This window comes from Myotis myotis, unplaced genomic scaffold, assembly GCF_014108235.1.
Source record: "Myotis myotis isolate mMyoMyo1 unplaced genomic scaffold, mMyoMyo1.p scaffold_m19_p_11, whole genome shotgun sequence".
Classification (NCBI taxonomy): domain Eukaryota; kingdom Metazoa; phylum Chordata; class Mammalia; order Chiroptera; family Vespertilionidae; genus Myotis; species Myotis myotis.
The window spans coordinates 48,162,037-48,187,701 of record NW_023416315.1 but is presented as its reverse complement, the minus strand read 5'-3'; the positions used below and the strand labels follow the sequence as shown (position 1 = coordinate 48,187,701).

The following is a 25,665-nucleotide window of genomic DNA, read 5'->3' as shown; positions in this document are numbered from 1 at the left end:
TTGGGAAACCAAATATCTTCTTTTCCCCTCAGGAAACTTATTGCCATCTCCCAGAAGTAATGTTTCCCAAATCGCAACATAAAACTATATATTATGCCAAGCAAAATCAGCCAGTCAGAGAAAGACAAGTATCACATGATCTCACTTATATGTGGAACATATGAACAAAATAAACTGATGAACAAAATAGATCCAGAGACATAGAAGCATGGAACAGACTGTCAAACCTCAGAGGGAATGTGGAGATGAATGGGTGGGTGGGTGAGAAGAGATTAACCTAAGAATTTGTATGCATATATGCACAACCCATGGACACAGACAATAGGGTAGTGAACGCAGATGGGGGGTGGGGGAGTGGGGATGGCTGAAGGGGTCAAAGGGGGGGAAGGAGGACATAAGTAATAATTTCAACACTAAAGCTTTATAAACTTAATTATGAATGAACTTAATTATGAATCATGTCCTCCTCACAAGTTCATGTTAAAGCCCCAACCCACAATGTGACTGTGGAGATAGAGCCACTAAGAAGGTAATTAAGACTAAATAAGGTTGGAAGGGGGAAGTCCTAGTCCAATAGGACAGGTTTCCTCATAAGAAGAGGAAAGGACAACAGTGTGTGCACAGAGGAAAGAGAGAAAGGCCCTATGAGGGCATAAGGGGAAGGTGTCTGTCCAGCCTAGGAGAGAGGCCTTATGAGACACCAACCTTGTTGGCATCCTGATCTTGGATTTCCAGCCTTCAGAACTGTGAAAAAGTGAAGGCCTGTTGTTTAAGCCACACAGTCCATGATACCCTGTTATGGCAGCCCAAGCAGACTAATAATAATGCTACAGCCTCCAAGTGACATTAAAAGCAGTCATCAAAATTGTGTGCACCTCAAGGAAATAAAATGACCAAATCCCCCCAGGCTTGTTTGTATCACTTTCCTTTTCCATTTTCAGATTAGTTACAACCTGGACACTGCCCAATCAGAACAATGTGGCAATTAATTTCCCCTTCTGGATTCTCACAAGAGCCAAATGAATTCATATCAACAAGGCACTCATAGTTATTTTCTCTCCATAGAACTGCTGCTAAATTAAGTTTTGCATTGTTTAGTATGTGCATAGCTCCACAAGTTCAGGCTACTCACTCCTTTTTTGATGGTATTTGCTCTCCCTCAATTAACAGTGATGGATTTTATCACCTTTCTTCTGAGGGGAGGATTTATATGCCTTTTAATTGGCATAAGTTGGACTGCCTCATAAATGGTTCACCCTCTAAATTACACAGTAAGCTTGCCAATAAAGATGACCTTGTTTATTAAAATCTAATTAACTGAAGTTTTAGAATATCCCGATGAGGGTTACTGAATTTCTGCAAACATCTAAGACCCAGCTGGCTAGAGTTAACCACAAAGCTTGAACTTCACTGTGAAATTATCTAGTTGGATCTTCTTTTAGTCATTTTCTCCAGGAATGCAAGCCCAAGAATCTTTTTCCAAAATGTGTTGGCTATCATAATGCAGAAAGGCCAGATGTACCTCGCTTGATTAGTTATGATTTGAAGAGACCCAGGTGCTCTTTGTTCACTGAATGGGAAATAAGAGGATGCTGAACTTGCTATTTAGATTTCCCAGCAATGTCAGAAAGTCCTAATTACATGCAACTTTAAATCATAATCTGGAGAAAATTATATGCTGTTTCTATGCTATCTGTATACATAAGGCATTCATGAGTTTTGCTTCCAAGCTTGGGAAATAATATTGGCAAATCTATTGCAGACATAAGTGATAAACAGTAATTGATTGATTCAGCTCCCAGTCGACAAACCAAATCTCCCAATGCTGTAAACTGCTCTCGCTTCTGTCCTATTGTTTCTTCCATTTCTCAATTCTCATTCCAACTTTAAAACAAGAGTTTAGGCTTGGTCTCTACTCTCTCATTTCCCATTTGATGATCAATTTTTGAAAAATTTTTTCATTACTTTTCTGGGAGTCTTTGAGATGTGTCTACCAATGATCTCCTTGTTCCTATACATGATGTGCATGCTTTAATTTTTAATGCTAGAGATTTTTGCAGTATTTAATATAATTGGCCACTTTTTTCTCCCTGAAGCTTTCTCTTCCCTGGGTTTATCTTATATGTAAACTTTTGGCTTTCCCCCAATTTTAAAATCATTCATCTTCAGTTTCGTTAGTCATCTTTCATCCTTCAGGGTTGAGTCCAACAGTAATCATAAGGCTCTTTCCATGGCTGCCTCTGAAAGATGTTTTGGGGTTTTATTTGTTGCAGAGGCCTTTTTCACATGTTAACCTCCCACAGCATCATCGAGATATTAATAAAATAAAAACAAATATTGATCACCTTAAGGTTCCTGCAGAGTTCTGAGACAGGTAAAGAAAACCACTTCTACATTCAAACAAGTCTTTCTGTCCACTAGAGGAGCACAATGGCCTGCTGTGGTAAAGTGGGAATGACAAAGTGTGTCAAAGACCATGTGATATTTGTAGAGAAAAGATTGTGGCAGTAATCGATGGAAGAATAATTTTTATGGATTTGTATTACCTGGAAAGGGCTTTAGAAAAGGCAATGGGAAGAAAAAGCAGTGCTTTTTAATTCAAAGAAAAATGCTTGTATCATTGAAAAATAGCATCTTTTAAGATGGTCAACTCCATAAAATAAAAACAATTCAAGGTATGTTGAATTTGCTTCTGAAGCTAAATTCTTCAGAACTAATGCTCTTTTGGGTAGACCAATCTATTTAAGTGACAATGTAGGAGGTAGAAGATCCAATTATCTATAATAATAAAAATGTAATATGCTAATTAGATCGGACGTCCTTCGGGATGAAGCCAGGGCTGTGAGGGAAGCCCGAATCCCAGATCTTGGGTGCCTGCCAGCAGGCCAGAGGGAAGCCCAAGTCCCAGGTGCCAGAGGGAAGGCATGTGGGTAGCTGGGGGAGGGGGGGGGTACGGGTTGTGGGGGGGTGGGGGGGGGGAGGAAGGTCTACTCTTGCATGAATTTCGTGCATTGGGCCTCTAGTTGTCTTATAATGTTTGTGGAGATCTGTGGGGACAGTGAAGAAATGCTTTATACAGAGATTAAATTAGATAAAAATTTGGTGTTATAAAAATTGTCTGGGTTTAGAATTATTTTCATATCCAAGGAGGGTATCACAAATTAGGTTTCTTCTTTTGTCTTGGATTTTCAGCACTGGCTCCAAGGCCATGAACTAGACTAAAGAATCAAGCACTCCCACATTCTAATTATATGTGTTGCATAATTATCTCAGTTGACAAAAGAGAAGCCTAAATATTCCTGGAGACGTGTAAGAGGTCAGCAGGAAAGATTTCGTTACAGAGTTGTCTGCATATTCAGCATACTCCCAACCATCACCACCATTATGAGAGTGGGAAGGGAGAACTTCAAGAGAGTGAATCAGAGAGCTTAACCATGACTTCTGGAGTTAGCACAGAGATACACCAGCCTGAAGTATCCCTGCCTACCTTCACTTGGAGGGCATGGGTGTGTTACCAGTGGCCTCCCCTTTCAGAGTTCAGTGAGCAAGAATGCCTGTGGGCCAGATGTAAAGCCTGTGGTATGAGTCCAACCATGAGCAACCTGAAAGGAATTCACCCAATGGCCATTGAGCCAGGAATAAGACTGGAGATGAGCCCTGTAAAAGCAAAGGGGGTTATAAGAAACCAGATGTGTATGGCATTCTAACACTTGCATTTGTCTATTGGTTAGATAAAGCTTCAGGAACACTGAGTGTACCAAAACAACCCTAAATACCTGTTTTTTTTAAGATATGTGGGGCCAGTATAAGTGAAGGTTTTCTCATTGACTATTTTGGAGATGTCAGGAGTTGGTCATTAATTGCTAAAGATGAAAATACATGAAAATGGCAAGAAGGCTATACCCCTCTTTGCTTCAAGGAACGCTTGCTTGGAGAAAATGTAAGTGTAGATAGACAAAGTAAACTGTAAACAGCTCATACTAGTCTCAGTCCAGTGAGGTAACGTCCGTATATGATAAGAAAATAGATTTGGATGTCATGTAAATGAAAATAATTGAAATTATATTAACAGAATTTGAGAAATGTAAACATGCATTTTTTAAAATTGTGGAGCAATGGAGATTGGTCTGCTTTTCCTAGTTCAGCTACTAATTAGCTGGGTACCCTAGATCAGGCTTAGTTTTATTCCAAATCTGCTACCTCATCTGAAAATTTGGGTGATAACTAGATAATCTCTCAAAATATATCCTGGATACTGTACTAATAGCTTTTGAGGAAATTACATAGAACCAAAAAGTCCTGTCCTCAAACGCCATGACCCAAGCCCATGAAAAATAGACCTAAAATTTTTTCAATTGGTGAGAGAGATCAACTCATTGTTTCACTTATTTATGTATTCATTGGTAAATTCTTGTATGTGCCCAGACTGAGGATCAAACCCGCAAGCTTGGTGTATCAGGATGACACTAACCAACCCAGCCAGGGAACATTTTTTATTCCACACATTTACTTAAGCATGTCAGATTTGTTCAAATGATTAATTACTACTTGTTCTAGAACTACCAAACACAAGGAAGCAAAGAAAAAAAAAAGAGAAAAATAAGTAGAATCAAAGAACTATGGGGAAGGAAGAAGATATTTTCCTCTACCCAACTTAAGTTCTTCAGTTGAGATTCTCTAAATTAGACTGACCAAAGATACACCAGCAATAGAAAAATAAACAAGTTGACTACCATGTGCATTATGCATGTACAGTAGGGAGCGATGAATAACCCAAAGGGATGGTTAGAACTTGGGCTTATGTACCATCCTAAGCCAAAGGACAGGGGTTTGGAGCTGGTGGGTGGGAGAGGCAAGTTATGAGAAGTTTATCAGGAAAAGTATAATTTGTTATGCAGGTTTAAGTCAGGAACTTCTTCATTGACAGGAGTTATTCAGAGTCCTCCTCTTGCTGACAAAGGAGAGGGAGAGATCTTTGCAAATGGAAATTTCCTTTACAAGATGAAAATTTCTCCCTTGTTTTTAGCACTTTTCCTGTGTCTGCTGATCTCACTGGCTTTTAGCTTAAAATAATCTATATGCCAAAGGGGAGTATTTTGAGTTGCATATGTCCATGCCCTTCAGAACCAAAACACACCATAACTTATCTATGTAAGAAAACAATGGCCCAGATAAACTTAGCAACTTACTTTTACATAGCCACATAGTTGAATCAAGACTCTAGTCTTTAAGATCTAATTGTTCTGCCCTTTCTACTATATTAATTACATTAATTATATATGAGGCTTCTAATTGAATACTACTTTCTAAACAAAATTAAAGCTTCAATTACAGAAAGGGAATAATAAAAGTGTTTCAAGAGCCTTCAAGGAACTCTAATTGCAAGAAAGGTTTTCTTACTCATATCTCATGATTGATAGTAAGCACATACTGATTACTATTTTAGGATTGTGTCCAGTTAACATCTATATATATATATGCATATATTTATTCAGTCATGAAAAACATATGGAGTAAGGCACTTTTAGTCGGCTACTCGTATTTGGTTTATAAAACTGCATAAGACAATATTTCCGACCCCAGGGAACTTGCATTCCAGAAGGAAAGTCAAAAAAAGAATGCTTTGCATAGAATCCAGAAATGGTTACAAAGGGCTTTCTAAGAGATTCTAAAATGAACAGATAATTATCTTGCATTTATAAAAGGCCTAAGCTATTCCCACTGAAAAGGAGTAATTGAATCTGTAATTACTTTCATTTCATAGGGGATGGAGACATGGATTCTAAAGATCTAATTGTAATGGTTGTTTTCTTAATTACTCTAATTACTTTGTAGAGAACACTACCTTACATCCATCTAGGAAAGCTCAATAGTCAATGGTGACTGAGGACACCATTAGGAGTATTTTAAAAGTTCTACTTTACTGGTATTAGACAGTTCTGATGTTTATTTTAGCTTCTGATGATCCAGCTGTGCTGAGATAGCCCCTATGTGTACTATGAGCAAAGACATTGTCTTCTGATCATGACTTCCATGAATGAACATGGAGGAACTGGCAAACCTGTTCCATGGTGATAGTAGGGCTGCTCTTTAAAGAACATGTAGTCACCTCCCTGTTGTCATTTCAGTGATGACAGGAACATTCCTCCCTCTCCCCATTCATAGAGGCCTGGGTTGCAAGAGTAGACTTTTTTCTCATTAAGGCATTGCTTCTTTTAACAATGAATGGGGGGAAGATGGTTTATCATGTTATTCTCCAAAAGTGAGTTGTTGTTTTTTGTTTTTTGTTTAAATATATTTTATTGATTTTTTTACAGAGAGGAAGGGAGAGGGATAGAGAGCTAGAAACATTGATGAGAGAGAAACATCAATCAGCTGCCTCCTGCGTACCCCCTACTGGGTATATGCCCACAACCAAGGTACATGCCCTTGACCAGAATCAAACCTGGGACCCTTGAGTCCTCAGGCCGATGCTCTATCCACTGAGCCAAACCGGTCAGGGCCAAAAGTGAGTTTTAACAGGGGCCAGGACAAAGGAAGAATAGGAGCATTAACTTCCTGTTATGGGAAAGGCAATTGGGGTGCATCCTTAGGCAGAGAAGATGTAGAAGATGGGAGTTGAGGAGCAAAAAAAAGCAAAAGACAAAGAATAAAAATTCTCACTTCAAAAAAAATGTTTTCACTAGAGGTGGCCTTGACTTGAATTTATAGACCTTTTTGTGGACATTAGGTATGAACTAGTGAACAATTAGGTAGCATTTGGTATTATACCCTGAAGATGCATCTCATTCCTGGGTAGAGTCTGTCTCTCTTTGTGTAGTAGATCTCTTCCTGAATTATTATTTGGGAATCAATACTTGTCAGGTTCAACTGTGTATCTCTATTTCCTTGTACCTCCAAAGTTACAAGGATGAAAGGAGATCATCCATGAGAAAGCACTGTGAATATTTTGAAACTTTACACAACTCTAAGTTATTTATGTGCTTTTTTATTTAAGAGATGAAAGAAACAAGAACAATGCAAAGATTAAAATTAATTAAAATTACTATTAATTAAATTAAAATTCCTTTAATTAAAATTACTATTAATGAATATAACATTTTTAGTGTAAGTTATTAATAGAATAATAACTTTCCAAGAAAAATCTTGTAGATGTTTACCTTTTGACCTACTTTTTCTACTTGCTATAGAAAAAGTACAATGTGTCTGGGGATAGCTATTAGAAGAGAGAAAGGATTGAGAGAAAAGGTACAAAAACTTGAAGATAATGTGGACATGTTGTTTGAACAAAACACACACACAAAATATTCCAAAAAATTTAGAAATGATCCTTGAGATGAAGATTTTATGCTAACAAGTATTGGCATTTTCAGGATATTACAGTTGGAAATGGTGATAGTTGAACAGAATTTTATTGTTAGGCATGTTCTGCAAAACCAAGGATGTTTGGTTTTTGATGAATGAGGTAGTTTGTATTTTGAAGATAGTTTGGGAAGGTGATAGGTATAGCTGGTTGGGGTAAAGGATGTAAATTCTGAACAAAGAATAAGGATGAGACTAGAACATGGGAGAAGTTGGAAAATGTGCAATTTATTTATTTATTTATTTATTTATTTATTTATTTATTTATTTATTTTTATTGATTTCAGAGAGGAAGGGAGAGGGAGATAGAAACAACGATGAGAGAGAATCATTGATCAGCTGCCTCCTGCATGCCCTCTACTGGGAATTGAGCCCAAAACCTAGGGACGTGCCCTGACTAGGAATTGAAATGTGACCTCCTGGTTCATAGGGTAACACTCAACCACAGAGCCACACCCGCTGGCTGCTCTGTGCCATTTTAAAATCTGGACTCATGTTAAATAATTTTTATAGAGCTCAAGAGTGAGGAGAGAAGACTAAAAGGACGTATCCTGGGAAGGGTATTCTTAGATCCTATACAGAAAGCAAAAGTAATGGAATCTATATATATAAAAGCCAAGGGACCTGAATGACTGGAAGGACTGGTCACTATGATGCGCACTCTGGTTAGCCAACCGGCCTGATCTGGGGCATGGCCAGCCAGCCAACCTCCCACAGCCCCTCCCCTTGGCCTGCTCAGGCCCTAATTGGCTCCACCCCCCAATTGGGGGCAGGGCTGGCAGCCAACGTCCCACGGTGGCTCCCCCCCCACCCCATCAGGGCAGGTTGGCCGGGCCTCAACCATGCACTGGGCCTCTACTATGTAAATATTGATCAAAACTTTAACAGCTGGGTAAAGCCCCTGCAAAAAGGAGTCAATAGAGATCTTTAGTCCCGAGGTCCATAGTCACAAAATGGAAGAAGACTCTGAAACCAGAAAATGTGCCATTTTCTGATTCCATATACCAGGGCTTACAGTGAGATGTGTGGTTAGAAAATGTCTTTTCCTGTTGCCAAATGGTATTTACAATTATCTCCAGCTCTTATTAAGAATTACTTTGCTGAAGTGTAATTTACATACCATAACATCCACCCATTTTAAGTATACAATTCAAGGACTTTTAGCAAATTCACTCAGTTGTAATAAATCACCACAGCCCCTATAAGATTTCTGTTTATCATTAATCTTTGTTTCCATCCCTAGCCTCAGGCAACCACTTTCTCTCTATTTTCTGTCTCTATAGATTTGCCTTTTCTGGATATTTTATTTAAATATAAATATAGAATATATGGTCTTCTGTACTCTTTTCACTTAGCATAATGGTTTTGAGGTTTATTCATTTTGTATTTTGCACCTATATTTTATTTATTTTATTGCTGAATAATGTCCTTTGTATGATATACTACACTTTGTTATCCATTCATTAGTTGAAGGACACTTGGGTTGTTTCTACTTTGAGGCTATTGTAAATAAAGGTGCTATGAACATCTACCTAAAAGTCTTTGTATGGAAGAATGCTTTCATTTCTCTTGAGTAGATAGATTTCCACTAATAGAATTCGTGGGTCATAGGATAAATCTGGGTTTCAGTTTTAAGAAACTGCCAAGCTGTTTTCAGAAGTGATTATGCAACCCCACTAGCAATGCATATGATTCCAGTTTCCCCAAATCTTGTCAACTCATGTACTTCTCTGTCTTTTTTATACAGTAATTTCTGTTATTTTATGTCTTTTTTATTATAGCTTCTGTGGTGGGAGTCAAGTGCCATTTCAGTGTAGTTTTGTTGCATTTCTCTGATGACTAATAATATTAAGCATATTTTCATGTGTCTGTTTCCCATTTCTACATCTCTTGCTTATGCCTCTATAGCTAAAACTTTGACTTTCTGGATTCTTCCAGAAACGTCTAGCTTTGGTGATTCTGTGATGGAAATGCATGAAAGCTCACGGACTATAATTGATTGTTTTCTTAAATAACCAAGTACTTCTAGAACCTTACAAAGGAGAAGTCTTCTCTGCTGGAATTATAGAGTAGATTCAGAGTGCCCCCTTTCATAACATCTGGTAGAAAAGCAGGCTCACAATTGCAGAAGCCAATTGGGATTTTATTTTTAGATTTTTTTTTCCACTGAGCTAAGTGCAAGACCCAACTGCCTAGAGGCTGTTTGTTTCTCAGTATGATAGAAGGAGGAGGGGGGAGGGGGGAGAAGGGGAGAGGGAGAGAGGAGGGGGAGGAGGAGGAGGCAGCAGCAAGGGAACAAGGGAAGAATGGCCCTTGTAAGACAGAATTCCTCAGGAAAATGGTACTGAAGCAAAGTAATGGTAATGCCAGGTTAGAGAGGCAAAACCCATAGAATTAAGTTTTACTATAATAACAATTCTGGCCGAAACCGGTTTGGCTCAGTGGATAGAGGGTCGGCCTGCAGACTGAAAGGTCCCAGGTTTGATTCTGGTCGAGGGCATGTATCTTGGTTGCGGGCACATCCCCAGCAGGAGATGTGCAGGAGGCAGCTGATCGATGTTTCTCTCTCATGGATGTTTCTAACTCTCTATCTCTCTCCCTTCCTCTCTGTAAAAAATTAATAAAAATATATTTTTTTAAAAAATAACAATTCTGATAGAGAGACTATGCAAGATTCAGAATTCAGGAACTCTTTGAAATGGACAATAGAATATTTCTAATGTACAGGCTCACTAACAGATGTAATTAGGTTATGCTAACATAACAAATACAGGCTGTCCCAAAATAATGTATACACACTTTGAATGATTATTAAGTTAGTGTTATTAACATACAGTTCATTTCCAATATTTAAAAGAATCTATAGAAATGAATACTTTTTTGTCAATTCCTGTTTTCAAACTGATGACCATTCTGGTCCAGGCATTGCTGATAATGCAAAGCAAAGGTATCTCCAACATCAAGAATCATTTCATTCGTTATGTGTGCACCCTCAATTCATTAACTGTTGCTGATTTTGAACAATAAACTTTATCTTTTATGTATCCCCATAAAAAAGTCTTGTGGATAAATTTTCTTTGTTCACAGCTTAATGTGGCTTCACCCAGTATTTCAAATCAGTAAACCTGAAAAGGAGTGAAAATCTAGTTATCAACTGTTAAAGAATCTATATGTTTTTGGGACACCCTGTGTTCCCCCCAAAATGTATATACACTTTGAGTAATTATAAAGATAGTGTTTGTACTTCAACTGTTTTCAAACCTTCAGTAGCATTTTAGAATGAATTTCCTTTGTTCAAAGCTTAGTCTGGGTGAAAATAAAGAAACATCAATTGAGCTATCAGTTGTTAAAGTGTATACATGTTTTTGAGACTTCCTGTAGTTACTGATTATCTCCCTAAATTAGATTGGCCTCAATTTATAAAGATCATAACTTTCAAGGAAGGCTTGTACTGCTAGCTAAATAATTTTTGCACAGGTGCTAAGATGGAGATCTTACAGGTGTGGTGAAGGGTCCCTCTCTAGATCTCAGTTTATTTTCTTTACACCCACACATCATTTTTTAGAAGTGGGTGGTGGGTTCTGCTGTAGCATCACATCAGAAACTTTGTACTAGTTCAACCACTTTATTGCCATCCATGAATTTGTTTCCACAACCTATTTGTTTCCAGCACAGTGCACTGCTGTGTGAGTTTCACACACTATTGTTTATGACTTTAAAATCTCTGGAACACTATTTAGATCGCTCATCAAAAATGACTGCAGTGGTAACTTCATCTTTTTTTCTCAGCTGACAATTATTTTTTCTGTTTTCTTGGTTTGGTTGGAAATACCTAAGTGTTATAACTCCTAGCTGACCAGCAAACTTCTATAAACTTTAATATATTATTAAAATCAGTGGTTAATTTGGAGATGAGGTTATTCTAGGCCTTTTTTACAGAAAGCAAAAGTTAAAGAAGTAAGGGATTTGTGTGAGTAAAAAAACCTTACAGATATCTTTAAATTTACTACCTACAAATAAATAACCTGGACATTTCAGGAAGATAAGTGTATCTAAAAAGATATACTTTCACCTCATCATAAATTGAAATTAAAAGACAAATGCTTTTAACTGACATTGTGGTTTTTCAGTTTTTTGTTTTGCCCCCCCACACACACACACTTTTGTGTGTGTGTGTGTGTGTATGTGTGTAAAATCCTCATTTGGGATCCAGATAATCTAGATCTGAATCCACACTCTACACTTATGAGCAGATGACCTTGGTCAAGATAACTTTTCTGAGTCTTATTCTTCTCATCAATAAAATGAAGATAGGCGTGCCTATAAGGAAGAATTGATTTCAGATTAGATGTTATATACAAGAAGTAGTCCAATATGTGTAGGTTCTCAATGATTGATGGCCTATTAGTATTATTTTACATGAGTTAAGTACTATTCTTTATTTTTTTTATCTTTACCCTATCCTTAAAATTTTTTCAAGCACACAAAAATAAGTATAAAGATAATAAATGTATCAGTTCACATTTTTTAAAATAACAAAGTTGAAATCAATACTTTCTCTAAAATATTAATAGAAATTATGCATGCATTTTACTCTAATTTTTAGTAACTGCAGAGTGATTGAGTACACATTATTTTACATAACTTGGATTACCGATTTGAATATCTATCTCTCTGTTTTGTTCATTTTGATACTTAATTTTATTGGCTATCAGAGTTAACATTCAAAAGTGTTAACTAAAGGTAATTATCACACTAAATAAAAGTACATTATTGAGTCCACCTAATGAATCATGTTGATTTTTCAGTTTCATTGATCAGAAATGCAAAGGTTTTGATAAATTGTGCCTTGTAAATTTCTATCATCTCTGATGTTAATCATTTCCATTTGCAAAATAATTGAATAGTGACCAATTTTTCTATTAAAAAACAAGTCCGGCCCTGGCCAGTTTTCCTCAATAGTTAGGGCATTGGCCTGTGGACTGACAGGCCTCAAGTTCAATTCCCAGTCAAGGGCATGTACCTTGGTTGCAGGTTCCCCAGCCCTGGTAGGGAGGATGCGGGAGGCAACCATTCCATGTGTCTATCTCACGTGGATATTTCTCTCTCTCCCCCTCCTCCCTCTCTACCACTTCTCTAGAAATCATTAGAAAAAAATATCCTCTGGTGAAGATTTAGAAAATAAAAAACAATCCAAAGTCCACTGGAACTCTACATTTAAAAGATGACTAGAGGCCCGATGCACAAAAATTTGTGCACTCGGGGGGGAGGGGGGTCCCTCAGCCTGGCCTGTGCCCTCTCGCAGTCTGGGACCCCTTGGGAGATAACGACCTGCTGGCTTAGGCCTGCTCCTGGGTGGCAGAGGGCAGGACCAATCCCTAGGTGCAGCCCCTGGTCGGGCTCAGAGCAGGGCCTATTGGGGAGTTGGGGTGCCGCCCCCTGTCATGCACAGAGCAGGGCGGATCGGGAGGTTGTGATGCGACCCTCAGTCACGCTCAGGGTAGGGCCGATTGGGGGTTGGGGCACCTCCCCCTGTCACACTCAAGGCAGGGTCGATGGGGAGGTTGCGGTGCCACCCCCTGTCACACACAGAGCAGGGCCAATCAGGGGGTTGGGGCGCTGCCTCCTGTCACTCACAGAGTAGGGCCGATAGGGGAGTTGGGGCACCGCCCCCTGTCACACCCAGGGCAGGGCCGATGGGGAGGTTATGGCTCTACCCCATCACACACAGAGCAGGGCCCGTGGAGTGGGGGTGGGGGGTGGTTGGGGTGCCGCACCCTGTTACACACAGAACCGCAGGGCCGATCAGGGGGTTGGGGAGCTCTCCCCTATCAGGCACAGAGCAGGGCCGATCAGGGGGTTGGGGCACCTTCCCCTGTCAGGAACAGAGCAGGGCCGATAGAGAGGTTGTGGCCCCGCCCTCTGTCACACTAGAGCCTCAGGGCGATGAGGGTTTTGGGGCGCTGCCCCCTGTCACGCTGATCCCGGTGCCGGGAGGCATATTACCCTTTTACTATATAGAATAGAGGCCTGGTGCATGGGTGGGGGCTGGCTGGTTTGCCCTGAAGGGTGTCCTGGATCAGGGTGGGGGTCCCCACTGGGGTGCCTGGCCAGCCTGGGTGAGGGAATGATGGCTGTTTGCAGCTGGTCACACACCCTTCAGGTGGGGGTCCCCACTGGGGTGCCTGGCCTGTCTGGGTGAGGGGCTGAGGGCTGTTTTCAGGCTGGGACTGAAGCTCCCAACTGCTCCTTTTTTTCTTTTTCTTTTTTATTCTGGGCCAGCTTTAGCTCTGGCTCCAGCTCTGAGGCCTCCTCTTCTGAAAGCAGGTATCTGGTTTGTTTAGGTTCTACAATCGAAACTCTGTATCAACTCCAGCTCTGAGATCCCGGCTAGCTGAAAGCAGGTTTCTGGGGTTTTGTTTAGCTTCTATATTCGTTACAATGTTTCTTAAACTGCAGGCTCAGAGGCCTGCAGCAGCAGGCGGGGAACGTTGGAGTCCTCCATCACTGAAGCAAGCAAGCCTCATGTTAGTTTCAAGCTGCCTGGCTGCCTGCTGCCATCTTGTCTGGCAGTTAATTTGCATATCTCGCTGATTAGCCAATGGGAAGGGTAGCTGTTGTACACCAATTACCATGTTTCTCTTTTATTAGATAGGAGGATTATAAAGATTTTAAAATTACATATATAAGTTATGGAAGTGTGTAGATATGCAAATTTTATAAAACTGTGTACATATCAATTTTGGCAATACAGTTTCATAATGATTGGAATATATAATTCCAACATTTATTTTCAAATGTTCTTTAATTACCACAAGTTTTGATATAAAGTAATTACTTGCTCACTCATAAATGAACTGAGATCTGAATTCTCATACACTGCTGGTGGAAATATCAGTTGATACAAGCTCTTTCAATTTTTTGAAAGTATCTACTAAGGCTAAACATATGTGTAAATGAAAGTATATACTAGAGCTAATTATATGACCTAGTATTTCTGCTTTGGGATTAATTCCCAACATAAATGCGCCCTTACAAGTAACACATTAATAAGAATGTTTAGAACAGCCATATTCACAATAGCAAAACACTGGAACCAACCCAAAAGACACCAGGAGAATGTTCATTCTCATTATACTGTAGTATTACACTTTTATAAAAATCAAATACTATAATTTTTGCCCTGGGACAATGTAACTCAGTTGGTTAAGTATCATCCCATGCACTGAGAGGTTGCTGGTTCAATTCCCCATCAGGGCACGTGCCTGGGGCCTGGGTTGTGGGCTCAGGGAGGCATGCAGGAGGCAGCCAATTGATGTTTCTCACTCTCCCTATTCCTTCCTTCCTTCCTTCCTTCCTTCCTTCCTTCCTTCCTTCCTTCCTTCCTTCCTTTCTTTCTTTCTTTCTTCTTCTTCTTCTCCTTCTTCTCCTTCTTCTTCTTCTTCTTCTTCTTCTTCTTCTTCTTCTTCTTCTTCTTCTTCTTCTTCTTCTTCTTCTTCTTCTCTCTCTCTCTCTCTCTCTCTCTCTCTCTCTCTCTCTCTCTCATCATTTAAAACATATCTTTTTTAAAAAGCACAATTTTAATGTAAAATATTTTTTGAATAAATAGCATGGAAGAATTTCACAGATGTAAGGTCAAGTAAAAGGAGTCAGGCACAAAAGAATACATACTGATTCTATGTGTATTACAGAATATCATGGAGAGTCTCCCATTCAAAGATCTTTTATAAAATTAGCCATACCATTGCCATGGCCAGGTAACTCAGTTAATTGGAGCATCATCCCATACACCAAAATGTTGCTTGTGAGTTCAATTCCTGGTCAGGCACATGCCTAGGCTGTGGGTTTGATCACTGGTCGGGATGCATACCAGAGGAAGCCAATCAATGTTTCCATCTTTCTCTCTCTCTCCTTTCTAAAATCTCTTTAAAATCAATAAACATATCCTTGGATAAGAATAAAAAAATTCGCCATACCATCTTTTTTTAAAAATTACAGTTTATGTTCACTGTTATCTGTACTAGTGGCCCAGTACGCGAATTTGTGCACATTGAAAGGAAATTAATTAGAAGAAATATTTTAATATCACTATTCGCCCTTTCTCTGTAATAGAAGTGTCAACCAAATTCACGATCGACAATGACAGATTGAAACACACATGTGCGATTGGCACTAGCGAGAGCTTTATATATATTGTGCATGCACGAGTCAACTTAGCCTTTTGTAGATATAGAATAAACTTGCTTAATTAGACCTGCCTTCTGATTTAGCTAAACTTTTTCCAGCCCTGTGAAGCACCTCAACTCCTCTTTCAGATAATTGTCAGCAACACAGCAGTAAATATCAAGACGAAGCAGATTATTGTAGATCACGCAGGGAGAACAAAGGGTAAAATATTTAACTGCAGCAGTGTTTGACTATATTCTGCACAGTGAGAAAACCTAAGTCATTTTCAAGGTCCACCATTTCTTCTTTCATTCGGGTCAAGCTTCTAAATCTCCATTTTCCGGCTAATGAAAAGAAAATAGGATTCTACTGAGTCTCCTATCTAGCTGCTCCAGGACTTCTGTGAGGATCAAATGAGATGAGGCACGGGAAAACGTTTCACAGACATTTGGTTATAGTGTAAAATGTTTCCACCTGGCTATAAAGCAAGTCATGTTCCTGAGCTGAAGAAACTACAAGACTAGTCACTAGGGATAGGAAGCAAGGCCTTGCTACCTGGCACCCACAGCCACGGTTGCTGGGCTGGGCTGTGGGCCATAGTTTGCGCCATGGGGTCTCGGCAGCATCAGCAGCGATTTGGTGGGGTGTTGCTCCTGGGTGGTGGTGGGGCCTGTGTCCCACTTGGGGGAAGCTGAGTGTTGCTTTGTGGGCACCAGGTCCATGGTGCCATTTCTCTGTAAATAGCCAGTGCACGTCACAACAGCTCCTGCATTGAGCGTCTGCCCGCTAGTGGTTATTGCGCATCATAGTGACTGGTTGGACACTTAGCATATTAGCCTTTTATATACATAGAAGATTAGTATAGCCATACCATCATCTAGTTCCTAGGACAGCTAAATAATGAGAATCTTCTGAAGGCAGGCTGTAGAGCACCCAGTTTTCTTTCAGAATAGACATGTGTTGTACCAAAAGTGACATGTGGCTGCCTGTCACAGAGTACAAAACCAATAGAAAAGTTACTTATTAATAAGCTTAAGTTATTTCTCAGTGTTGGATTAAATAAATGTGGTTTAAATGTTTCTTTCCCCACCTCAGAGATAATCTGCTGTCTCTAATATGACAGTTTCCTACCACGATAGTTAGTGGAATATTTGTGTAATATTTGCTCAATAAATCCCCAAAGGAATGAGATGGAGAGTGGTTATTTAGAGCAGGAGTTGACAACCTTTTTAGATAAAGGACCAGATAATAAACATTTTAGGCTTTGAGAGAGAGCCATATAATCTGTGTCACAAGTACTCAACAGGAGGCATGTTGACAATGTATGTTGTGGCTATATTTCATTAAAACATTTTTATGGGCACTGACTTTCAATTTCATGCAATTTTCACATGACAAAATATTATTCTGCTTTTGATTTTTTCAACCTTTTAAAATGTAAAAATCATGCTTAGCTCATGGGCCATAAGAGTAGGGACAACAAGATAAATGGTTCTCAGGACTTTGTGAAACCGTGCTTTAGAGCAGCCGTGGGCAAACTATGGCCCGCGGGCCGGATCCGGCCCGTTTGAAATGAATAAAACTAAAAAAAAAAAAAAAAGACCATACCCTTTTATGTAATGATGTTTACTTTGAATTTATATTAGTTCACACAAACACTCCATCCATGCCTTTGTTCCAGCCCTCCAGTCCAGTTTAAGAACCCATTGTGGCCCACGAGTCAAAAAGTTTGCCCACCCCTGGTTTAGAGTCATGTAAATCTTAGTGATAATGAACTTGTAGAGAATCTCAGGCTGAAGTTCCATAGGAGTGAGTACACAACATCATTTCTAGTTGGTAGTCAGATTACAGTATGTTGTTAAAGGGTATGTTCATTTGTTTTGTTCCTTCAAGAAGCATTAAGTATCATCTTTAAAGTGAAAGGCTTTGTTCCTTCTCTGACATGATTTTAATTGATGGAAGTTTAAATAGAAGAAGTTGGGTTTGCAAAAGATTCCACTGAGATATTTGAGGTCTGGTCATTTTAGCTGCAGTGTCAGTAAGAATCACAGTGCTTTCTGGGTGGTCTTACTTATGATTTGATAGAGTTTTTTTGTTTGTTTTTTTTTTTTTGTGTGTGTGTGTGTGTGTGTGTGTGTGTTTACAGAGAGATAGGAAGGGAGAGAAACATCAATGTGAGAGATTAACATTGATAGATTGCCTCCCAGGGATCAAACCCACAACCTACGTATGTGCCCTGACCAGGAATTGAACCTACCACCTCTTGATGTATGAGACAATGTGCCAACCAACTGAGCCAGAGTTAGGGCTCATAAACAACTTTAAAATAACCTTTATTTTGGAAATTTGAAAGCAATGAAATACTTAAGGCACTGTAAAATACTTTTGTTTGAGTACCACTGGCTAAATTCTGTGACTCTTTCCTGGGTTTCTATGTGTACTGATACATGAGGGAGCGTGTGTTCTCTGACATTCTAGAAGGTCAGAGGGATAAATAACAGCTTCTAACAGCATAGCATTTAAAGGGCAGGCTTCCAAGTTGGTTCACCGCAATTCTCTGCATTATTTACCAAGAAATGTAAATAGTGAATATCTAACCTAATTATGAAGCTATCTTTCATTTTTCTGTGATCAGCTGTATGTACAATTTCAAAATCGTTATTTACATGCAGACTGAACAGTGCAATAAAGCATGCGAAAAGGTAAATTTTTGGAATGACTTTATACTAATTTGTACCTACCATCCATCCAGCCTTAAATGAGGGGATCCCTCAATCTCAGCAGCACCATAGAGGATGTAGCGGCAGGGATTTCCTAGTAAGGTGAATGAAATCTGTGCTGTACATTAATTTACCTGGGGTCCATTCCCAAGAATGTCTCCTGGATGTCTTTGCTCCATCCCAGAATCAGTACTTTGCAACTAGCCTTGTTCTCTTCCCTAATTTAGGGAAGGCATGGGATAGAGTTAGGAGACCTGAAACAAGGTAAGTATATAGTAAACAGGAGAAGGAATCTAAGAGGAAAAACCAAACTGAAGCTCCACTCCTCATTATATTGGAAATAAATACTTAGTGGGCACCAGCTCTGTGTTGGAAACTTCCCATAAACTCAGTTGTTAAAATAAACAAGAGATAAAGGGACAAAAAAACGTGTCCCTTATTTAGCTAATGCACAGCAGGAAAGAAAGCCTGGGAAGCAACTACTTCAAAGCAATTAAGTAGACCAAGCGGTGCTTTGTTTTAAATGGATTTTTTTTATGTATTATGTAAGAGATAAGGTTGACTTTGTTGAACTTTTGATTCCATGACAACAGCAAACTCTGCCTGTATGCTCAGCACTTGATGTGTATTCTTCAAGCAGCATGGTCCTCTGCTCTCGACCCAGAATAACATGCAGCATATTGGTTGTGACTCTAGAAACTGGGGTGTCACTTCTGTTTTCCAGAAGGTGAAAATGTCACAGTTGCTTCTGAGCAATGCACTGCGACATCACCAGATGGAAGAGAGAAAACCACTCTCTTACTGTGGTTCTACTTGGTGAACTTCTGAACATTTATCGGAATGTGGTCAATTATTAGACAGCCTATGCGATGATCAGAAAATACATGTTTCTGACTCAGCCTCCTGATGCTTTTCTCTTTCCATCTGATTCAGGAGGAAGGATGCTGGTTTCTTATCCTACAAAGATCACCTGCCGGTGAACCAGGTGGTGGTTGGAGACACCAACCGGCCAGGCTCAGAAGCAAAACTGAGTGTGGGCCCCCTGCGCTGCCAAGGAGACAGTAAGTTTGCCCAGCAGCTGGGGCTTTCACTTTCATGGCAATTTTATATAGTGTTTCTCAAAAAATCAGAGCATGGCAGAAAACAGACTGCTCTTCTCTCACTCCTACAGAAACATCCGACAATGCAAACAGTCCAGTGAAGAGCTAGATAGAACGTAACACATAGAAGAGGAGACAGCATAAAGTCTTCAGTCCAAGGAGCCTAGATCAGGGCATAAAATGTGGATATCCATCTTCCTTGTACATTCATCTCTAACAACTTTGCCTACCTAAGTTTATGGTGATATGTAAATAGCAATGATGCTAATAGCATAAAAGCAGCACTCAACAGCTGTGATTCCACTGAGTGCTGCTGTTAATGCCATTAGCAGGACTATTGATAGCACCATAAACTGGGTTGATGGTGATATAAATAGTAGCATTATGGTTTCATGTATCACTGTAAACTTGGATTATGGTCATGTAAAGCTTGACATTATTGCTATCAGATTTCATCATCATCAAAGCTTGATAGTCCCTTGTAAGCCAAAGATGTTTTCTGTCACTATGTCTAGCTTTCCGGATTTGGCACCACAGAGAGGAATTGGGGGCTGCTGGCTTCGACTGTGGGAGGCTGGGAGTTAGAATGATGATCCCACCTAATTAAGGCACCATTAGGATTTTATGTTGTCTTTTACCCTTCAGTGTGCTTCACGTGCTATCAGAGGAAAAGGGTGACATTTTGCTATGAGGATTCTGCAAGGAGCATCCTGCATGTCATTTCCCCCTCTTCTTGTCTGTCCCCTGGGAGTTCTATGTGTTTGTGATTGTGTGTGAGGAATCACGAGACCTAGGTCTGTTTCCTGAATAACTGACTTGCCAGGACACTTCAGGCAAACTCCCCATTTGCTTGGCTGTGGCAATGAAAATACCACCTGCGTCCCAGCTCTTCCTGGGGTGGCCATAAAGATTTCAGTGCTTGCATCTGGATCCCTCCTAGCAAAGCATTCTGTGAGATGGAATATTATCACCACGTCCATAAATCAAGGGAGAATCAGACCTACTCGATGCAATAAACTATTGCGGCCACTCAGAGTGGTGTCCTAAGGAATGTAATGATTCATGTTAACTGTTTACTACTTAGTAAATCAAGGCTGTCAGCAATTAAACAAGGCAGTGTTCCTGATACAAAAGAGAGAGAGCGTTGGAACTGATTTTTCTCTTCTTACCTGGAGAAAATGAAAGAACTACATATAAAATGGGGACTGGTCAAAAGAGCTTTACCATGCATTTATTAAGCAACAATATTTCATTTGTCTAGTCTGGTTTAGTAGAACTGTGCAATAAGGAATTTAGTTTCAACTGTTTAAGAAAAAGTATTGACATAAAATAATAATAAATGTGCATTTTTAAACAGAAATTTTGAGAGATGGAGTATAGTTTCACTCTCAGCCCTGGCCCATCTGGCTCATTTGGTTAGAGCATCATTCTGTGCACTGAAAGGTCAAGGTTCAATTCCCAGTCAGGGCACATGACTAGGTTGTAGCTTCAATCTCTGGGCAGGGCATGTGAGAGGCAAATGATTCATTGTTTCTCGTCTCTCTCTCTCTCTCTCTGTCTCTCTCTCTCTCTCTCTCTTCCCCCCCCCCAATCTCTCCCACCCTCCCTCTTTCCCTTCCTCTCTCTCTAAAATCAATAATAAAAAATAATAATAATAAATAAAACAGGCAGGTTCTTACATATTATCTAATGAAAATAATTTTCTTTATGTCACAATTACTCATTTATATATAGGTAAAATATTTCACATTTATCAGTTCTAATTCTGAAGTTAGCTTTGAATTAGGAAAGGGTTTCCATTCAGTAATTGATTAACCCAGTATAGTTATAAAAAACCCACTTCTGCAAACTTTTGTTACCGTTCTTAAAGTGTAGGTGATAGCTACGTTAAATAGTATATGTGGGAGTATATTACCAGTTGAGTAGCTTGTTTTCTCTTAATCAATTAAATCAGTCCTCAGGAATAATTTATTATGTGTCTGCTGTCTTTCTAGTACTTTACTAGGTACTCTGGGGGATAAGAAAAAGAAGTTCATTATATCTATGAGTCTGTTTCTGTTTTGTTTGTTTATTTATATTGTTCCCTCGATTCCACATATAAGTGGTAACTACGCAGTGTTTGTCTTTCTCTGACTCATTTATTTCACTTAGCATCATATCTTCTAGGTCCATCCATGCTGTCAGGGTAGGGCAGTTGGAGGACTGGGTGAAAAAGGTGACGGGATTGAGAAGTACAGATTGGTAGTTACAAAATAGTCACAGTATAGTACTTTACATGTATGGTACCAGGTGGGTACTGGAAATTCCAGGGGGAACATTTTGTAAAGTATATGATTGCCTAACCACTATGCCATACACCTAAAACTGGTACAAAATAATATTGAGTGTTAAAAGAAATTAATAAAAAATAAAATTTAAAAACTTTTCTGCTAAAAAGAAAAGAGAAAGAAGTTCAAACCACATTTTAAGAAATATACATGAAAAAATATTGGAAAACACAAAATGTTTTATGATTTAGTATTAGATTTTGCAATGTAAAATTATTGCAATTGATACTCAAGAAAGAAGTGATAACCAGTATATTTCAGGTAGACTTTATATTTAGAAAGAGAGGACAGCTAAAGTATGATGGGCAGTACATTTGCATTTCGTTCCCAAGGCTTTTGTTCTTATAGGCATTTTGAGGACAGTTGATAAGACAAAGAGCTATCTGATTCATCGACACTACACCGTTTCAGTATTCTCATAGTGCTCAGCTTCAGAGATTTGATCTGTGCTTTACCTGATACTCTGTGAAAATAAAAGCACAGCCAATATTTAATTGTAATTAGTAAAATACTTTTGTGTCTGAGAGAGAGAACGAGAGAGAGAGAGAGAGAGAGAGAGAAGAGAGAGAGAGAGAGACTTCCTTTTCTGCAGACAGCTGAGAATGTAATACCTCATACCTGAATTGCCAAGTAGCAGTTAGCAGTTTTAATGCCCACCTTCACTTTACAGATGCTCTAACATGGATACACTAATGATGGGTGCTCCATATCATAGCATTTTCCAGTATTTACAAATGTATGGTTTCCTTGGATAGACAGCATCCACCCCTGAGGTGCATAAGGTAAATATTAGCCTCTCTGTTTACAAATGAACAAAGTATTTCTTTTAAAATGTCATTTACACAACAAATTTCTCCACACCCGTGCAGCCTCCAGAAGGCTCCAGGAGGAATGACTGCAGAGAGCATAAGCAGCTCTCTCCACACGGGGCAGGGTTGTTTCCCTGATTCCACTGTCTTCCAGGAGTCAATTGCTGATCAGGTTGGTTTAAAAAAATGTCACTTGGGTTTTATGCCAGCACCCCTCACACCCACTCACGTCCATTTATCTATACAGCATGAATGTTGTGGGGAATAAAGTCCAGTTTTTATCATTTAAAAAGTGGTGTATTGCATTTATCTGTTGTTTGTGGAAATTAGCTTACTGTCATTTACTGAAGTCTATGCAAAGCTGCAGTTTAAAAACCTAAATCCACTATTGAAAAATGTCTCTCTCTGTTTGAGCTGTTGAGTGATGACAGCCCCTGAAGCTGTCTCTTGAATTCGGTCCCGGTACTATCCCCCAGTCTCAGAGAATGAAACAATTTTTGTGGGCTCCGACCAAGCATTTCGGTGGTTTCGGTTCATTTCATCATGCCTGCTGACTTTCATTTTTACTTTGATTCATCTGAACTCGTAGGCCTATATAATCAAAATGCTAAAGAAAATCATTGAGTTCCACTCAAGTCTGCTGCATTTCCTACATAGTGCTGTGAAATGCCCTTTTCTTTTTCAAATACTTTCAAATGGAAACCTCCATTCTAAATGAAGCTAAAAGTGTGACTGCTGATGGATGGTTAACTATGATAAAAAAAAAAAAATGCAGTAAAATTACAAATCCCCTCTTAAATCACGTGTCCACACCTAGAAAAAACAAAAGAACTATTTAGAGGTTCAAAATCACTGATAGAGTAGAAACTATTTTCAAATTTAAATATATAATCATTCTTGGAAGGGGTGACTCAACTTTTATGGAATTAGTTCACAAAAGACACATTTTGGGTTTTGGTTATTCAGACTATATATGGTGTGTATAATTAATTATAGAAGCAAAGTATTTGCTAGATAATTCTTAGCCATATGAGGTAAAGATTTCCCATATCTCCTGTAGGGATACAGGAACTTGAAGCAATTAGTTAGGAGCAAGTTCACTATGAAAGCATGTGTTTGCCATACACCTGGGTAGAAATAAATCAGGAAAAATGTGTTACTCAAGGATTTCTGAGTCCCTGCCAGCAACCTGCCCTGGCTGCCCAGGCAGAAGGCAGAGCATGTGAGCCATGCTGGAGGTTTCGATGCCAATTCAGTCTCTTAGAGCTGCCGGGCTGACGCTGAGAGGCCCAGAGAGAAAGTGAGGCAGATAACACATTCAGTTCAGGAACCTTCAGCAGAGGCAAAGCCAGGCATAAAAAAGTAGAGATGGAATGGCGTTTTATCCAAATGAAAGTGGACACTGGTTCTTTGGGAATATAATCTTAGGTGCTAGGGCAGGGGTCCTCAAACTTTTTAAACAGGGGGCCAGTTCACTGTCCCTCAGACCGTTGGAGGGCCGGACTATAGATTAAAAAAAAAACTATGAACAAATTCCTATGCACACAGCACATATCTTATTTTGAAGTAAAAAACCAAAACTGGAACAAATACAATATTTGTATTTGCAATTGGCCCGCAGGCCGTAGTTTGAGGACCCCTGTGCTAAAGGCCATGTTGTCTTTACTGCAAGACTTTACAAACCAGGACCATAACAAGCAGTTCCCTTACCAAGAAAGACAGGCCATGATTGTATCCACACAGCATTACTACACAGAGAAGACATTCCCAGAGGGCTGCAAATGACTGTCCTCCTCCAGAGGATGTACCCAGCGGCACACAGAGGCCACACCGTCTTCCCAAGAGCATCTGTGTGAAGCCCACTCAGTGCGGCCAGCAAGGACGGGATAAGGATAGAGGGGCAGCCACCCACCTGGGCTCAGGAATGATTTTGATTGTGGAGAAGAGGACATTCCCTGGGCTCCAGAGAAGGGCAGATAGTTGGCTTGTCAAAAGGGAAAGGGCCCAGGACTTTATGTACAGCTGCATGCGGTGACCTCTTTGACTTGAGTGTACCAATGCAGAAGTAGAAACAGGATTACTAGGTGGTTTGCCCAACAGTTTCAGAGGTGGGGCCAGAAGGCCTGTGTGGTTGCAGAGCCAGTCCTGGAATGGATAAAATTTCATCATCCTCAGTAATAATTTCTTTTCCTTTCCCCATTCCTTCCCACAAAATGTAGCTGTGCCTACTTGCCTCAAGTATAGCTAAAAGCAAGAACAGAGAATCACAATGTCCTAAAGCCATAGAGATCAAGCAGTTCAAACTTCTCACTTCACAGGCAGGGAACTTGGGTCTGTGCAGGCTAAGTGACCAGGCAGGATCTCCCAGATGGTTTATGGCAGAGCACATGGAGAGAGAGTTCATATGAGCCTCATCTTTAGTGGCCAAATGAATGTTGAGACCTAAAGTGGGAGATTTGACCTGGAACTCTGACCTGGGTCCCTGCCTATCAACAGCTGAGCAATGCAGTAATGAGGTCTTCATCTAACCCCACAGTGAGAGCGACCATCTGGAAACCCTGATAGAAAGCCTGCAACTATATGATGAGGGGCCAATGGCAGAAAGTTGGTGGCTTCTGTTTTTGTGTGTGTCTATTTTGTTTTGTTTTTACTTATACCTATAGACACTTTTTACTGGTTGATAGTGGAAGACAGGAAAAAAATAGGATGATGTGTAGAAACCATTAACTGCTATTTTTTTCTTAATGTCCCAGTGTCTGCTGCTATTGCCGTGGGCTACTACTGACTGAAAAGCAGGAATAGCTTTGAGAATAAGCAGAAATAGTGAAATTTTCAGGATCAAAATCTAGGCTGATTTCCATTAAAGGATGGAGCCTCTGGGCACATCTGAGGGCAGTTGCAATCTCAAAGGCAGCAGAGGTGAGAGGATGGAGCCTTCGCTTTGGTCTCCCAGGCCCCAGAGTGCCTTTATTTTTTATTTATTTATTTTATTTTTTTAGTATATTTTATTGATTTTTTACAGAGAGGAAGGGAGAGGGATAGAGAGTCAGAAACATCGATGAGAGAGAAGCATCAATCAGCTGCCTCCTGCACACCCCCTACTGGGGATGTGCCCGCAAGCAAGGTACATGCCCTTGACTGGAATCGAACCTGGGACTCCTCAGTCCCCAGGCCGACACTC

General features: G+C 39.8%; 1 protein-coding gene across 1 annotated transcript in view; it reads left to right on the top strand.

Annotated features, from left to right (window-relative positions):
- Positions 1 to 25,665, top strand: part of CNTNAP2 (contactin associated protein 2) — a 1,817,652-nt gene that overhangs the window by 1,503,276 nt on the left and 288,711 nt on the right. The window contains exon 15 of the mRNA XM_036328432.1: positions 19,182 to 19,309. Coding sequence (XP_036184325.1) covers positions 19,182 to 19,309 — 128 coding nt within the window. The remainder of the gene's footprint in view (positions 1 to 19,181; positions 19,310 to 25,665) is intronic.